Genomic DNA, 18,193 nt, shown 5'->3' with positions numbered 1-18,193 from the left:
GGATTCAAATGTAGCAAGTTATATAAAAAGATCCATAAATTCTTTAAAATAAATTGAAACGTCAGCAAAGAAGAAAGAACAGTTTGGCAGGTAAAAGCCCTCTTTTTTTCTAAAAACTTTACAGACACTTTGGTTTTGTTCTGGCACTGTTAACATTGTGAAATATTAGCTGAACCGTTGCAAAGAATGGTCATAGTCTCCCTAAAGCCTCTGGAACCACTTAAATCAAATAGTGGGAAAGTGAATGCCCATTTCAGGACACTGGAGCACCAGCAGTGAGAAGAGATTAATTCCCCCTCTCTCGCTTCTCTCTCTGTCATCATCTATACAAATGACAAGTTGTTGTTTCATGCCTGTAAGTCATTTCTAACATATGCCGACCCTAGCTCCTCTACACTGATCATTTAATGTAGCTTCAAGATGACTTGAAACTGCAGCAGCTACAAAACGTATGCCACTAATGCGCATTGCAGCACAAATTAAAATAGTTAACAGTGCATTAAAGAAAGTTGCAAAAAAGTCCGAGATAAACCCTTTAATGCAGCAGATCCCAGGGTGACATCGGTTCCGCAGAATGCAAAGTGCATTGTCGGCACTTGTCCTATCTGTAGAATTGGGAGGGGCAAGGGGGCTAATTAGGAGGGGCAATTCATTACTTCTACTTCTAACTGTCACTTTCCCTTTTTTGACCTCCTAGATCTCTGAAGCACTAATGTGCATCTTTACCAAAAGTTGACAGGGGGGGGGGGGGGCAAGGGGAGGTTTGAAGCCAGGTTCCATGGTTAATGTAATCACCCTCCAACCAGTTGCAGTCCTGTCAATCTAATCACTCTTCCAAAGCACTTTAGAACATACCTAAATGGTCAGTCCTGATGTATTCCCTATAGCAGAGCTTTCTTGGCAGAATTTATGCAGAGGGATTTTTTCGCAGACACTCGCTGAGGCTGAGGGAGTGTCACTTGCCCAAGGTCACCTAGTGTGTTTCCAGTGTGGGGATTCACACTCTAGTCTCCAATACTCAAATAACTACATCACACTGGCTGACTCACCAAATGCATAGCTGGAAAATATTTCAGACAAGTGAAATTTGGGTCTTGCAAAGCACCCCCTTTTTCCTTTCAAATTTTGCAGGAAGAAGATTCTGATCGAATCAGTTGTATTGTTCTTCTCTGCTACACTGCATGCCCCTATCTGACCTCCAGTATGTGGAATTTCTGTCACAAAATAATGATATCCAACTGGATATTAAACCTGGAGGTAAAGTGCAAACTAGTTCGTACCCCATAACCAGAAACCATATAACAATGGAGGAGTATTACAGGAATTCTAGAAGAAAATTATATTTACATGCACAAAGTAATTTGATAAATTAAAAATTTTAAATGTGCCCATGTATTTGTCAATTTATTCATTTCCTTGCACTCACTGTGTAGAACCCTGGAAGATAACATTCTAGGGAAATTATATCTTAGAATACATTCTTTACATAAACAAAATATTGCCTAGAATATTCCTGGGATTGGAGTCCCACATCCTTCTCCCTCTTGCATCAGAAAATTATACTCAATTCTGAATTCCCTGGGAGTAGCTCATGCAACCTCTTGTCCATATGAGCAATAGAAATAAGCTCTATTAAAATATACATACACCCTGCCATGAGCATTAGTTATAAACATTAAGTAAAAACAAGGCTCGGGTTTTTAATGCACTCTCCCACGCACAACATGCAGGTGGTGTTCAATTTACAGTATATAATCAATATCCAGCCCTTTGTCCCCCTTCAATGTTTTCATACAAGCAGAATTCTTATAATCACGTAAAAGATAGATTTCCCCTCCCTACTACAAAGCTTCCCGCCTCATTTCAAAGGCTTTCTGAGCATATATGGTGAGAATGCATGAAGAACAAACAGGCACAGAAAAAAAAATCTTATGACTCCCAAGATCCAATGCATTGCAGTGATTTGTGATGACCCATTCTGATCTCCCCCATATGTAATGGTAAATATAGCTCAATAAGAATCAGGTAGGACACATATAAACTGTAGGAGTGGTTCAGCCATATTAAAATGATATGGAGGTTATAGCAGTAGCATGCAAATGATATGCAAATTAGTTGCATCCTCCTCCATCTGATATTTCCAGTGTGTGGCCCTTAGTGCTTAACAAGCTGCCCTCCAACTGTGAGAATAATACAACTAGAATAATCCAATTGCTAGGAAAAGTCAGATTTTTTTAATGCATGCTCCAAATACCAGCCTTTCCAAAGATATTCGACTTGGGGGAGATAGGAAGACTCCACACTCCAATAGATTCTGTTTTCTCATCCTGTGATACAACTTCTTAAGCACTTTCCTTTCAGACTGAGGCTGAAAATCATTTGAACATTGCTACACAATAGGAACTGGTAAAATCACCTAAGGAGCTCTATGAAATTGAGGGGGTTGAAGGCAATTTGACAGAACATACAGGTACACAAATACTTGAGACAAAAGTCCTCAACAAATTACGTAAGTTAGGAGTTTAAAAACGAAATAAGGTGCAATGTGTATGTGTGTGTTTTGAGTGGGATGATGCAGATAGGATATAAAAATGGCACTAAACTTAAGACAATGTGGATGTTCTTACACATTTCTAAATTAAAGAAGCATTACATTATAGTATGATCATGAATACCCATTTACATTATATTGCAGGAGATGCATAATGAATAGCCGCTAAAGAAGGTCAGCATTCATCTCTGCAGCCTTAAGGGCTTTATTGCTAGGTGCTTTGTCTAGGTTACAAGCTACGCAAACAAGATTTAACAAAGGACCTCCTTAGTCATCGTATATAGAGTGCTGGAATCAAATAATCCCTGTTCACCCAGCTGTTCACATGAGCTATCATATTTACACAGAGTTTAAAAGCATATAGATTCAGGTTTTTAGAAAGCTGCTTTCTTTTCTAGCATATATCAAGTGAATATGCAACCGTTATTTGTTGTCACTTTCATTTATGACATATTCTTTACTTATATGAATGAGATATGAATTACTGACCATTACAGTCTTGTTGGGGGAAAAAACAGTGGGGATGCTAGTTAGTTTGCACACAGCAAGTGATCATCCATCTCCAGAGAGGAAACTCTACAACACCCTCGGCTATTGCATTTTCCTGTGAGCTAAGTGACAATTTCTCACATTCTATTTGTTTAAAAACCTAGAAGTTGAAATAAGTTGCAGATGTCACTGCACACTCTTCTCTGGAGCATCTGTTTAATATCACCCTTGACTGATGACAGTTATTTTTAATTGTTGCTTTTAAAATTTAAATGCCCCCCCCCCCCCACGAGACATTTCATAATTGCATTAGCACATGGCAGGAGTCCTGTGAGGTGGGCGAACACAAAATGAATCTTCTAATATTATTGTCACCTTTCAAACCAGGAAACATCACTTGATATAAGGTAACAAGGCCTTAAAATACCCAACAATTCTAGTCGGCAGCATTCTAACATACATAATTTTATTTGTGTTAGCAATAGGATTTCTAAATGACAGTGTGCTTCCAGGCCAATTAAAAAGACCAGGAAGTCCCAGATAGTGTTCCTGTTCTTTCTAAATTTATTTTGGAGATCGATACATTTTTTTATCCCAGAATATTTTATATCAGCTCCCAATAAAATCAGAGATTTTTTTTACATTAGATTACCAGGTCTGATTATTTTAACCCAATATAAAATCAAAAAGAATAGGAACAAAACTGGGAATTTTTCAACCAATAGTTCCTGACTGTAACATTTCAAACAGCAATCAGGTATATAACATATTAAAATAAATGTTCCCCGTATGACATTGACACAAATGACAAACTTTTCATTATGGCATCAGAACTATGTATATGCATAAAACAATTGGTTTGTTCTTCCTTTAAAGAAACACTGGTATGTAATCAGATCTCAAGAAAGGCATGAAAGGGAACCAAAAAGAGGAATGATGGAATGAAAATTTGGTTTTTCCTTACCTGTTTTTTCTTTGATTTCACACAAGACATTAAAAAGTGCTGGTTTCATTCTGTGACAGTTTAAAGCATGTTTTCTAAAAGGAAATCAAAAGGGATTATACTGAATATATACCACAGATAGCTTTTTGAAAGATTTAAACTATTGATGCATCCAGACCGATTAAAAACCAGAAAACCCCAGGTTTTATTCTGATTTTATTTTCAAGATCCATAAATACGTTGTTTATTCCAAAATATTTTCTTAGCTCCCAGTCCAATCAGTGATATTTTTAATTCCAGCTCCCCAGTTTTAAGCCACTATAAAATCAGAAATATCAGGAGCACAAACTGCAACTTTTATTTTAAGCCAGTATAAAACTAGAAAGAAAAAGAACAAAATCAAGACTTTTTAATCAGTCTGGAAGTACTCATGAATGGGATTCATTTTATTAGAGGATGCAAGATATTGCATATATAAAATGTTATTGCCTTGCCTTCAATTTTGAATTCGTTCTCTGCGCCTGGCTATTGGTTACTGTTGTATATGTTTATTGTTTTTATTTTATATTATATGCTTCATGATTTTATATGTTTTAAATGTAGATACACATGGACTCACATGGAGACCAAGTCTTGTAATACACAATAAAATACAACTACATAGATATGTAGTTGTATTTTATTGTGTATTACAAGACTTGGTCTCCATGTGAGTCGCCCCGAGTCCCTTCGGGGAGATGGGGCGGGATACAAGATTAAAGTTATTATATTATTATTATTATTAAAGCAGGAGTAATATTAAAAGTTAAACTATCATGCAAATTGTACACAAGTTAAAAACAGCTTTGAGTTTTATACTGAATAGGAAGCAAGTCTGCATTGCCAAATACCCATGGCAATACAAACACTACCAGTATTGAGAATTACTTTAGAAGAGGATTTCAAAGCATTCTTAAGCCACACTTGCTGGCCTCGCTATTAACAGATCAATACTAGGAGCCATTTTTATTTCTATTGGGAATCTTTTCTAACTACGTAGAAAATGATATCTGCCTCTCCAATTTTTTATTCTATCATGCATTCCAGTTTTTTGTTTTTGTTTTTGCACAGATGCTGTTTCAGAAAAGACTGAAAAATTCTTTGACGAGAAAAGCCAAGGTATAGAATTTCAGCTCTTAGGTTAGAAAATATAGCACTGCCAAGAAAAGCACATATTTAATTCAACAAAGGGGGTATTTGATTACTTTTATGCTCTCATTTCACTGCTTTCTTATTTCAAGTTGTTAAATTCAGAATACTTTTATAAAATTGAAATACGAACCATAATAACCAAAATACCTTGCTGCCTTAGAGAACAGACTAACAGCTAGAACGTATACGGTTTTCTTCCTTCCTCCCCAGCAGTACCAACTTTCTTGCAGCTGCTAGCATGTGAGGAATCTATTTATTAGGTTCATTAGTTTTATGTCCCAGTGGATGCCCATTTAGGGAAAGAAATGGGTTGTGGTGGTGCTAGTTATTATTATTTCATAGCCTCCTTAAAGTCTTCCTTCTTAGACAAGCTCTGTGAAGATTTGTTACTATACGCAGAAGGTCTAATTTCATCAGCCATTGGTTGAAGAATGTTTTAAGCCAAAGCTACATGTCATGGAAATGTAAACAGTTTGGTACCCAAGTTGGAAAAGCACAGAGCAACATCTCTTCATTGATTAATAAGGAACGCAACCCAATGAGAGGTTCTTTGTCGGAAGGTCTGTGAAGTCTTTGGACAGTTCCCAATCTCTACAATGGGACTTATACAGGAAAATAACCCAGGGTGTTGTGTTCCATGTGACAAATCAATCTGCCCCCCTTTTCCTCTGTTGCCTTTAGTGGCACCCCAAATCCTCTGCTTGAAACAGCTGACACTCTTGTGTCACAGCTGGACTGCTTCTGTGTGTGCATCTGGTACACAAGCATTGCTTCTGTTTCCAAAATATATTTGGCCAGGCACTCAAGACAGTATTTAAAAAACTGAAAGAATGCAGCAACATCATCATCATTTCGATCTGACATCCCTGAAATCCCTTAAAATATGGAACTAGCTGCTATAAGAAAAGAAGAAATGCTTTTCTTATTTAAAAAAAATCTGTCAGCACTAAAAGGAATATGTAAACAATAATCTGCTGGGGAAAATAACATCATTATCAATGTATTGGCTTCCACTGAAAAAATTCATTAAATAATACTTTTATGCACAAAACATTTTATAACATAATACTTAAATTCTGAGTAATAGGATCTCCCCCTTGCCTTTGCTTCAGCCATCCTGGGAAACACCAGCTAAAAGTTTACTGAGCTGGCATTTCTCAGTCTAACCATTATTGTTTTTTTTGTTTTTTTAGGTTATCCTGTATGTACTCCATTACCTGGAAGGAAGTCATACTGAATTCAGTGGGTCTTCTGCCAGTTAATTTGTTATTATGTATTTTAATAATTTATATTTTAACTTGTTTTAATTTTTATAATGTAATCACTTTTAAATTTTGTATTTTGTGAATTTTAAAATATTTGTTGTAAACTTTTTCAATCTTGAATTAGGAAAAAGTTGAGATATAAAAATATCTCTAAACAGACATGGAGATCAAAGTGATTTGTTACAGCCTAATAAAATGTGCAGTTTCCCAGCAATAGTTTATCATTGGTGACTCCACAAAATGCAGATGTTGAAATACTGAAAGTTCTTCTTCAGGTAAAATCTAATTGACAGTGTGCCAGTCCTATCCCTCCTTTCCCTTCTGTAAAATCATGTCTTTGTTTTTTGCATTTTTCAAATGGTGTTGTAGATTACTGTTGATGTAATGTTTTGCAAAATCCTTCATGCTTTACTTGCCAGATTCTATTTAATGCCTTGTTTCTTTTTTTAAGAAACACTCTTTTTTTAAAAAAATGTGTAACATCAGACTATTAGAACCCTTAAATCACCCAAATGGAAAAATACAATTGGAGATATACTGAAGCATTTCAAAATAAACCCAAGATCATTTTTAAATCCCTACTCATTCCATGAGCTGTATGATGGCTTGTGCGACAGAGTGAACAAGTGAGAGATAAGACAACAGAGCTGTGTAGCTTGCCTCATATTCCAGTGTCCTCAAGACTATTGTCACATAGTGATTTCCATGGTCACCTAACTGGAAATACTGTCTGTGTTCAACGGCTATATAAGGATATGAATTAACATTTTAGTGGTTGGTTTCTATTAGCCTATGTATTCAATTAATAACCTCGAATCTGATGTGTCTTGACAGTGTGGAGAAAGGACAGACACAAATAACTTAGGCCCCTTCCACACAGCTGTATAAAATCCACACTGAACCGGATTGTGTGGCAGTGCGGATTCAGATAACCCAGTTCAAAACAGATATTGTGATTTATCTGCCTTGATATTCTAGGTTATATACCTGTGTTGAAGGGCCCTAAATTCAAAGCATATGTTGTGGATTATCTGCCTTGATATTCCGGGTTATATGGCTGAGTGGAAGTGCCCTAAGAGATTGAAATAGTGGTTAAGACAGAGAAGGCCCCACCTACGCTGCATTATATGGTCACTGTAGACTCATATAATCTAAAACTGCATTATAGGAGTGATTAAAACTGCATTATAGGAGTGTTTGTTTATATTTTAGTAATGCTGTAAGTTTCTTTCTAAGGCAGCCAGGATTAGACTTAGACACAGGCTGAGACACGCCGGCATTTCTTGTAATCTTTTACTTATATTTTTATCCAACATGTTTTTAAGCAGTTTTTAACTGTTGTAAATTTTACTCATTTGTGTGTTGTCAATATCATTAATTTGCATGCCTTGTACACCTCCGGTGCTACAAGGGTCTTTGGATCATAATAAAATTATGTTGTTGTTGTAATGCTGTAACCCGCCTCGATCCGTGAGGAGAGGCAGACAAGAAATAAAATTATTATTATTATTATTATTATTACACTGAGCTCATAATGCAGTGCAATCTGCATTGTAATGGCACTGTAGTTTCCAAAAGAGCAAACAAGGTTTACTGTTTTTCCCCTGGTCACAGACAGTCTTTCTGTGTATTAAGAAAATAAAGCCTAAAGCTTTCCCCCCCCCCCCAAAAGTCACTAATATAACGACTGAGATCTCAGCTGGAAAACAGATGGATGCTGAAAGAGAACATCATCCCTAACAACATCCCTAAAGCTGGACTTGGAGAAGGAGAGAGGATGTGAGGGTTTTTGAGGAAAGAAATAAAGGGCTGGGTTGCTGTGAGTTTCCTGAGCTGTATGGCCATGTTCCAGAAGCATTCTCTTCTGACGTTTTGCCCACATCTATGGCAGGGTTGTGAGGTCTGTTGGAAACTAGGACATGGGGGGTTTATATATTTGTGGAAAGTCCAGGGTGGGAGAAAGAACTCTTGTCTGTTAATGTTGCAATCAATCACCTTGATTAGCATGGAAAAGCCCTATTATTATTACTTTTATTATTGATTAGAACTGAAAAGCCTTGCAGCTTCAAGGCCTGGCTGATTCAGGAGAGAATGCTTCTGGAAACATGAATACAGCCCGGAAAACTCACAGCAACCCAGGGCCCTTCCACACAGCCCTATATCCCAGAATATCAAGGCAGGAAATCCCACAATATCTGCTTTGAACTGGGTTATCTGAGTCCTCACTGCCATATATTCCAGTTCAAAGCAGATAATGTGGGATTTTCTGCATTGATATTCTGGGATATAGGGCTGTGTGGAAGGGCCCCCATGAAAGCCTTCGACAACCAAATCAAGGGCTGCTCCAAAAGACCCAACTTAGCCGAGGGAGCAGCGGGAGTCTTCGATTTCAGTTGTACTTGCAGCCGAGGGAGGAGAAACTAGGGAAGGAAGGAAGGCAGGGAGGGGGCGCCGCTCACCTGGCCTGCGCCTCGTCCAGGCTCTGGTCGGTGATGGTCATGATCTGCTGGAGGATGTCTCCAATGTCCTGCTTGCGCCCGCCCTCGTTTTCGGCGGGCCCGGCGCCGTCGGGCAAGTGCTGCGCCAGGCCCGGGTGCCCGGCCATGCCCACCACCGCCGACGCCGCGTGGGAGTGCATCAGCCGGGGCTGGTCGTCCATGCTGGGCCCGCGGCGGGGCCCGGGACAATAGTGCGCTCCTGAGGCGACGCCTGAGGCCAAGGGAGGCGGCGCTGCCTCCTCAGGAGAAGGAGAAGGCGAAAGAAGGGCGCCTCTGCCTCAAGTCTTCCTTTGCTTTTGTTGTGTGTGAGGGGAGAGAGAGAGAGAGGCGCTTGGAGACCCGCCGCTTAATCCCTGTGAAGAAAACCCGCCTCAGTGTGGACGAGGAAAGCCGCGCAAACTTTCCCTCAGCCAGCCAGCCAGCCAGGCAGGCAAGCAGGAAAGCGGCCCGCCTCGTCGCTGACCCCTCACTCGGGCGGCGAAACTCCACCTCCTCGTCGTCGTCGTCCGCCGCCTTCCTCGCAGGACCCCGCTTTTGTTTGAGGCGCAGGACGCTCGGAACAGTGGGACTGGCACTGGAACGGCGGAGCCAGGCAGGAAGGAGGAGGAGGAGGAGGGAGGGAGGGGGCGGCTGGGCGGGGCCGAGGGGAGCGCTGGAAGGGCGCCCCTCCGCTCTGATTGGCCGCCGCCGGCCACAGCGGCCGGCTCCGCCCCTTTCGCTGCTGCCATCATCAGCCGCCACCCAAAGCGGGTTCAGAGGTAGGCGGCGACGCGGAAGCTCCGGGCCCGAAGGGGGCAGGCGCGCGCTCGCTCTCTATCTCTCTCCTTCCCTCACGGGTTTGTCCCGCCATCGAGTTGGCTCTTTTTCCCCTTCTTTTTCTTCCCCAGGATCTGAACTGAGGAACTTATCCCCAGAGTTGGAACTTACTGATACCTCACAACCTCCGAGGATGCCAGCCATAGATGTAGGCGAAACGTCAGGAGAGAACATGGCCATACATGCATAACATCCCAGAGCCCTTCCACACAGCCCTATATCCCAGAATATCAAGGCAGAAAATCCCACATTATCTGAGTGTGGACTCAAGATAACCCAATTCAAAGCAGATATTGTTCAGAAAAAAAAACTGAAGACCTGGCTATGTACGCAGGCATTTGAAGAATAAGCATGTGTTGGCTTCCACGCGGTCTGAATTACGGCTCTTGTATAAGGTCTGGTGGATGAATGGCATAAGCACTTTGCATTGTTTTAAACTTTGTATATTGTGTTTTATGACTGTTTTAACGTTTTAGGTCATTGTATAACAGTGTAATGGCATCAATTGCCACTTGTAAGCCGCCCTGAGTCCCCTCTGGTGAGAAGGGCGGGGTATAAATAATTGAAATAAATAAATTGTGGGATTTTCTGCCTTGATGTTCTGGGATATAGGGCTGTGTGGAAGGGCCCACACTTACTGATTTATTTCGTGTTGAAAGCATTGCATCAATAAAAAGGTAAAGGTTTCCCCTGACATTAAGTCTAGTCATGTCTGACTCTGGGGGTTGGTGCTCATCTCCGTTTCTAAGCAAAGAGCCGGGGTTGTCCGTAGACATCTCCAAGGTCATGTGGCCAGCATGACTGCATGGAGCACTGTTACCTTCCCGTCAGAGCGGTACCTATTGATCTACTCACATTGGCATGTTTTTGAACTTCTAGGTTGGCGGAAGCTGGAGCTAACAGTGGGCGCTCACTCCACTCCCGGGATTTGAACCTGGGACCTTTCGGTCTGCAAATTCAGCAGCTCAGTGCTTTAGCACACTTCGCCACCGGGACTCCTTATTACATCAATAAAGAAGTATAAAACTGATCACATGAAGGGAGCAGCACAAGCAGCTAAACTAATGTGTTGTCAAAGGCTTTTATGACCGGAATCACTGGGTTGCTGTATTGTGAAGTATGTTGGAAACTACATGGTTCTTTCTCCCACCCTGGACCTTCCACAGATAAATAAAGCCCACTTGCCTAGTTTCCAACAGACCTCACAACCTCTGAGGATGCCTGCCACAGATGTGGGTGAAACGTCAGGAGAGAATGCTTCTGGAATATGGCCCGATAGACTCAGCAACCTAGCTAAAATAATTTTGCAAAACACTATTGCTTATTGTTAATCTGTGTATTTTGTTTTACAGTAGTCTCATTTATCCAACATAAACAAGCCAGATAAGCAAAAATGATGGATAATAAGAAGTGATTAAGGAAAAGCCAAAGTCAGATATGGAGAGATGTGGTATAATATAGTAGCACTAGTTGTGCCCAGCCACGCGTTGCTGTGGCGAAGTCTGGTGGTATGGGAAATAAAGTATTGAGGAATTGGTGGTAGTTAAGGTCAAGGGTAAAGGTTTTCCCCAGACATTAAGTCCAGTCGTGTCTTACTCTGGAGGTTGGTGCTCATCTCCATTTCTAAGCTGAAGAACCGGCGTTGTCCGTAGACTCCTCCAAGGTCATGTGGGATGACTACATGGAGCGGCGTTACCTTCCCGCCGGAGCAGTACCTATTGATGCACTCACATTTGCATGTTTTCAAACTTCTGGGTTGGCAGAAGCTGGGGCTAACAGTGGGGGCTCTCTCCGCTACCCCAATTCAAACCTGTGGCCTTTCGGTCCAGAAGTCCAGCAGCTCAGAGCTTTAACACGCTGCACCATCAGGGGATATTATTTCCTAAAGGTTGTGAATATACAATATTTCTGATTGGGTTTTTTTTTGTTTTTTGGAGGCAAGTATGAATGCTGCAATTAGGAAAAATGATTAGGATGTAATGGCCTTGCAGCTTTAAAGCCTGGCTGTTTTCTCCCTGAGTGAATTTTTTGTTGGGAGGTGTTAGTTGGCCCTGATCGTTTCCTGTCTGGAATTCCCTTGTTTTCAGAGTGGTGTTGTTTGTGATATTTTATGTGCTTCTACTGTCTGTGGCCCTGAGAAAACAGGATTTGCCAGACTTTGATGATGGGAATACTTTGTTGGGAGGTGTTAGCTGGCCCTGATTGTTTCCTGCGTGGAGTTCCCGTTTATTTACTGTCCTGGTTTTAGAGATTATATTGTTCTGCATTATTCTATCCCAGTAATTATTTCATATTAAAGAAGAATCTCACTTATCCAACATTCGCTTATACAATGTTCTGGATTATCCAACGCAGTCTGCCTTTTCATAATCAATGTTTTTGTAGTCAGTGTTTTAAATTCATTGTGATATTTTAGTGGTAAATTTGTAAATACAGTACAGTAGAGTCTCACTTATCCAACATAAACGGGCCGGCAGAACGTTGGATAAGCGAATATGTTGGATAATGAGGAATTAAGGATAACCCTATTAAACATCAAATTAAGTTATGATTTTACAAATTAAGCACCAAAACATCATGTTAGACAACAAATTTGTCAGAAAAAGTAGTTCAGTACACAGTAATGCTATATAGTAATTACTGTATTTATGAATTTAGCACCAAAATATCACGATATATTGAAAGCATTGACTACAAAAATGCGTTGGATAATCCAGAACGTTGGATAAGCGAGTGTTGGATAAGTGAGACTCTACTGTAAATACTACATAGCATTACTGCGCATGGAACTACTTTTTCTGTCAAATTTGTTGTATAACATGATGTTTTGGTGCTTAATTTGTATAACGATTACCTAATTTGATGTTTAATTGGCTTTTCCTGAATCCCTTCTTATTATCCAACATATTCACTTATCCTGCCGGCCTGTTTACGTTGGATAAGTGAGACTCTACTGTATATTTCTAATCTTATATTATCTGCTCAGAACTGGATTATATGAGGCTCCTTCTTCACAGCTGTATAAAATGCACACTGAGGTGGATTATATGGTAGTGCGGAGTCAAGATAATCCAGTGCAAAGCAGATAATATACGATTATAAATGGGTTATATAGCTGTGTGGAAGGGCCTTGAGTCTACACTGCCATATAATCCAGTGCAAATTGGATAATCTGTGGAAGAAGTCTAAGTGAGGCCTAAATCTGCCTGTCCCCTAACTGAAACCTGGCTGTCCCTTGGTTGCTAGGCAACCAAGTGGGCAGAGATTAGCCCTGTAAACTGGCAGCAATTGGATAAAAAAAAATATTGCTCTCCCTCTAATTAGGACTTTATTTTTCTTTTCTTTTTGTTGTATCAACCTTGAGGCGTGGATGATGGGTTGTGTTGTCAAATTTTGAGGTTGGGGGACCTGTACTTTTGTTGTTTTGTGAATCGCTGTGATGCCATCACTCTTTTATATATATAGATGCCTGTACTATAACCTGAACTAGAGCCAATGTGACTGGCAGAATAAGGTCGACTGAATGGCCTTTGGGGTCCCTTCCAACTCTAGGGTTTGTGTCCCTGCCTGGCAGAATAAGGCTGACTGGATGGCCTTTGGGGATCCCTTATTATTTATTTGTTTATTTCATTTATATATCGCTTTTCTCACCCCTGGGGGGACTAGATTCAATGCCTCACATCCATATAAAACAACATTACAAGTCTAAAACAATGGCATGAAGCCATAAATTAAATCATTAGAAATTATACAAATCACTAGCATAACCATAAAACATTAAGCATTAAGACATTTAAACATATCGATCCCATGGTTTCCTTTAGCTGTTTACATATTGAGTCCCTTCCAACTCTAGCACCCTACTATAAGCTGAATTAGAGCCAATATGGTTGTGTTTTTGTCTGGAAGAATAAGGACAACTGGATGGCCTTTGGGAGTCTCTTCCAGCCCTAGGGTCCTGCTGTAAGCTGAACTAGAGCTAATGCGATTGGGTTCCTGCCTTTCAGAATAAGGGATCTTTGGGATCCCTTCCAGTCATAGGAGTGTGTGATCCCATTGGCAGGCCCTGCCTGGCTGGCTGTTTCTGTAGGCAGCGCTCCCGGAGGGGCAAGATACAGCCAGCGCAGACATTTCCCATCAGGTGCAGTGTCTGGCCTGCACCAGTCATGTCTGGCCCTCCGGTGAGCGCCCGGCTCGCAGAGAGGCCCACTGTGCAAGAAACAGCTGTGGATCCAGGCACGTTTTGGATAATACATAATGTCGGATGAGCAAAGGTCGGTTAAACAAGATTCTTCTGTATTTGTTTTCTCTTTTATATTGACTTGTAATGTTATTCTTTGCCTTATTTATTTTGCATATATTTTCCATTGTATTTATTTATATTGTCATAATTGGTCCAGAAAAGGCTATTTTGTTTGTTTGTTTGGTTGGTTGCATGCTGTAAGTCGCTTCTTGTTATGAGAGAATCAGCCATCTACAAAGACGTTGCCCAGGGGATGCCCAGATCTGGCATGAGCCTGCAGGGCAGCAGATTGCAGGAGCTGTCTTCATAAACCTGTCAGCAGTTTATGACACTGTAAATCATCGCCTTCTTCTGAGAAAAACTTATAATATCACAAAGGACTACCACCTCACCTGCTTCATAGAAAATCTGCTACAAAACAGGAGCTTTTTGTTGAATCCCAGGGCCAGAGAAGTAGATGGCGAAAACAGAAGAACAGCCTACCCCAGGGGAATGTGCTTGCTTCATCAATGTTTAACATTTGCACAAATGACCAGCCACTGCCAGAAGGGACAGAGAGTTTCATCTATGCTGATGATTGTGCAATCACCACCTAAGCAGGGGGCTTTGAAATGGTTCAATAGAAGCCCTCTGAAACTTTAGGTGCTCTTACTGCCTATTACAGGGAAAACCAGCTGATCCCTAATCCATCTAAAATTCAGACATATACGTTTCATTTTAAGAACAGACAAGATCTTGAGCTCTGAGGATTACCTGGGAAGGAATCCCACTGGAGCATTGCAGCATGCCAAAAATACTTTGGAATTCCCCTGGACCGTGCTCTGACTTACAAGAAGCACTGCTTGACTATCAAGCAAAAAGTGTGTGCTAGAAATAATACCATATGAAAGCTGACTGGCACAACCTGGAGATCACAACCAGATACAATGAAGACATCTGCCCTTGCACTTTGCTACTCTGCTGCTGAATATGCATGCCCAGTGTAGAACACATCTGACCATGTTAAAACCGTGGATGTGGCTCTTAATGAGGCATGCCATATTATCACAGGATGTCTACACCCTACGCCACTGGAGAAAGTATACAGTTTAGCTGGCATTGCACCACCTGACATCTACCGGGAAGTAGCAGCCAGCAATGCATTGACATCTCTGGCCCATCCTCTTTTCCGATATCAGCCAGCATGCAAACGCCTTAAATCAAGAAATAGTTTTCTAAGATCTACAGAGATACCCTCAGTGTCATAGGAAAGATGATGGTTATTTAGAGCAAGGTTTTTTAAACTCATTCTACCTGTGACCCCTTTTCGCTCACGGAAATTTTACATAACCCCAGGTATAAGTATATAAAATAGATATACAAATCAAACATCATTGAAAATAAACCATAAAGAAATGTATTTTAAAACAGTTCTTTGGTATACATATAATTTTACCATTTATTAAAGATGAAAGCAAATTTACATACCAATGAAGTGCACGTGCTTGTTTTTTAATACATAAAGACTTAAATCTTGGCTGAATATTTGATGCTGCAGGCCAGAGAACATCTTCAACATTTGTCATGCCATGCTGGCATGTTTGGTTTGCAGACACAGTTGGCAGAATATACTCTGTAAGCTTGTTTTTCTCCTGGATTGAGGGACCACAATGGGGGTGGGGTCCATACCTCCAACTTAAAAGGTACCCAGATCAACCTATTGAAAAAGCCCTCCCTGGATCCCTTAATAACTACAGACCAGTTTCTAACCTTCCCTTTTTTTGGGGGGGGGGGGGGGCGGGGGCAAAGTCATTGAGACGGCAGTTGCTATCCAGCTTGAGGCATTTTTGGATGACACACACTTCCTTGATTTATTTCAACCCAGCTTCAGAGCAGAACACGGATGGTTGCCTTAGTGGATGATCTCCATTGTAACACTGACAAGGGGTGCATGTCCCTGTTGCTGCATCTAGATCTCTCACTGGCTTTCGAAACCATCGACCATGGCATCCTTCTGGAATGTCTGGAGGATTTGGAATTCGGAGTCACTGTGTGCAATGGTTTCAGTCGTATCTCTCAGGCAGGTTCCAGATGGTGGTGCTTGGGGATAGCTGCTCCTCAAGATGGGAGCTGATATATGGCTCCTCCTGAAAGACTATTTACAACTTCAAATGTCAGTCCAGGTATGTGAAAGGGTCCAGCGTTATCCATTCCGGCAGTTTGTTGCAATAAACAAGACTCCGATAGCTGCTTGTAATTTTCCCAGTAACTTCTTTCAGTCACACCAACAACTCAAATCCAACGGAGCTTCCCCTTCTTCTCCCACTCTCCCTCTTATCTCTCTCCCTTCACTCCCCCCTCCCTCCTTCCAATTACTCCACATCTGTCTCCGTGCTTTCATTGATTCAGCATCCTTGGATCTTGCTGGTGTTTTAAAGGGAAAGCTTCTTTCTAACTCCAGGGAGGGACCCTCCACTATCTCCCCCTTACAAGGTAGATGCAACAGTCAGGAATGCTTATTATCAGCTTTGACTGATCCACAAGATGTGCCCCTTCCTAGTATCGGAGGACCTAAAGATGACACTGCACGTGCTGGCAACCTCAAAGTTGCACTTCTGCAATGTGCTTTACATTGGACTTCTTCTGTACCAAGTTCAGAAGCTCCAATTAGTTCAAAACAAAGGAGCCAGACTAGTTACAGGAACATCTAGGAGTGACCATATAATCACACCTAAAGTCACTCCACTGGTTGGCAATTAGTTTCTGGGCAAAGTACAAAATTTTGGTTTTGCCCTTTAAAGCTCTGCATGGTTTGGTCCAGGTTCCCTACAAGATTGCCTTCTCCTGTACAATCCACCCTAGACAATGAGGTCTGCTGGGCAGCAGCTACTCCAACCAGCCAGAACCCGACTGGCAGCCATTACCCAGAGGACCTTTTCATCAGCCACCCCAAGACTGGAATGACCTGTCAGAAGAACTCCAACAGCTAAATGAGATGTCAGCTTTCGAGCCATATAATCCAACTCAAAGCAGATAATGTGGTATTTTATACAGCTGTGTGGAAGGGGCCAAAGTGGAAAGATACACAGACTTTTCATGCCCAACATTCAGTTAAGGGTTCCCAAATGGGGTTGCAACCCATGGTTTAAGAAGTCTTGATTTAGAGCACTCATGAAAACCAGTTCTGTGTTAGATTTGCTTCAAGCTACTCTAAACATCTTTTCAGAAGCTTAGCCTCTTGTTGCACATCGAGAAGACCAAAGTGCTTTTCAGCAGGCACCAGCCAATCCCTCTACAATATCAGAAAAGCTTAATGATATAACATTAGAAAATGTTGATCATCTCCGCTGCCTTGGCAGCCACCTCTCCACAAAAGTCAACATTGACGCTGAAATACAACACTGTCTGAACTCTACGAGTACAGCATTCTTCTGAATGAAGTAGAGAGTGTTTGAGGATCAGGGCATCCATAGGGGCACCAAGATGCTTCTTTATAAAACTACTGTCCTCCCAACCCTATTATATGCCTGCAAAACGTAGACCGTCTACAGATGTCACATTCAACTCCTGGAAGGATTCCACCAGTGTTGCCTCCAAAAAATCCTGCAAATCTCTTGGGAAGACAGGTGGACAAATGTCAGCATGCTGGAAGAAGCAAAGGCCACCAGCACTGCAGTGGTCTTTACTACTTCTTCTTCCAGCACGCTGACATTTGTCCTTCACCATCAACTTCACTGGACTGGCCATGTTGTCCGAATGCCCGATTATCATATCCCAAAGCAGTTACTCTACTCCCAAATCAAGAATGGAAAATGGAATGTTGGTGGGCAGGAAAAGAGATTTAAAGATGGGCTTAAAGCGAACCGCAAAAACTGTGGCATAAACACTGTGAAGCCCTGGTCCCTGAATGCTCTAACTGGAGGTCAGCTGTGACAAGCAGTGCAGCAGAATTTGAAGAGACATGAATGGAGGGCAAATGGAAGAAACGTGCCAAGAAGAAAGTGCATCAAGCCAACAATGACTGGAACCGCTTTTACTTGGAAACTGATGCCCTTACTGTGGAAGAACATACAGGTCAAGAATAGGACTCCACAGTCACCTAAGTACCCGCCGCCAAGACACTACACTACAATGAGGGATCCCATAAGTACAGTAAGTAATAAAGTAAGACTTGCTTCAGGTAGGAGAGGAAACTGAAATCCAAAGCCTCAGAAGAGC

At 41.4% G+C, this 18,193-nt stretch overlaps 1 protein-coding gene across 10 annotated transcripts in view; it reads right to left on the bottom strand.

Annotated features, from left to right (window-relative positions):
- Positions 1 to 9,549, bottom strand: part of pbx1 (PBX homeobox 1) — a 266,538-nt gene extending 256,989 nt beyond the window's left edge. For 5 of the 10 annotated variants that reach the window (XM_062979440.1, XM_062979442.1, XM_062979450.1 and 2 more), the window contains exons 1-2: positions 8,899 to 9,549; positions 4,005 to 4,078 (exon numbers count right to left, since the gene is read on the bottom strand). In XM_062979440.1, the coding sequence (XP_062835510.1) occupies positions 4,005 to 4,078; positions 8,899 to 9,098 (274 nt within the window). In that variant the 5' untranslated portion in view covers positions 9,099 to 9,549. The remainder of the gene's footprint in view (positions 1 to 4,004; positions 4,079 to 8,898) is intronic. The other 5 variants (XM_062979445.1, XM_003226720.3, XM_062979444.1 and 2 more) reach the window with 1 other exon arrangement.
- Positions 9,550 to 18,193: the final 8,644 nt, after the last annotated feature.

This window comes from Anolis carolinensis, chromosome 4 (assembly GCF_035594765.1).
Source record: "Anolis carolinensis isolate JA03-04 chromosome 4, rAnoCar3.1.pri, whole genome shotgun sequence".
NCBI classification, from domain to species: Eukaryota; Metazoa; Chordata; class Lepidosauria; order Squamata; family Dactyloidae; genus Anolis; species Anolis carolinensis.
Note: the sequence above shows the minus strand (reverse complement) of the source record. Positions and strands in the feature narration are given on the sequence as shown.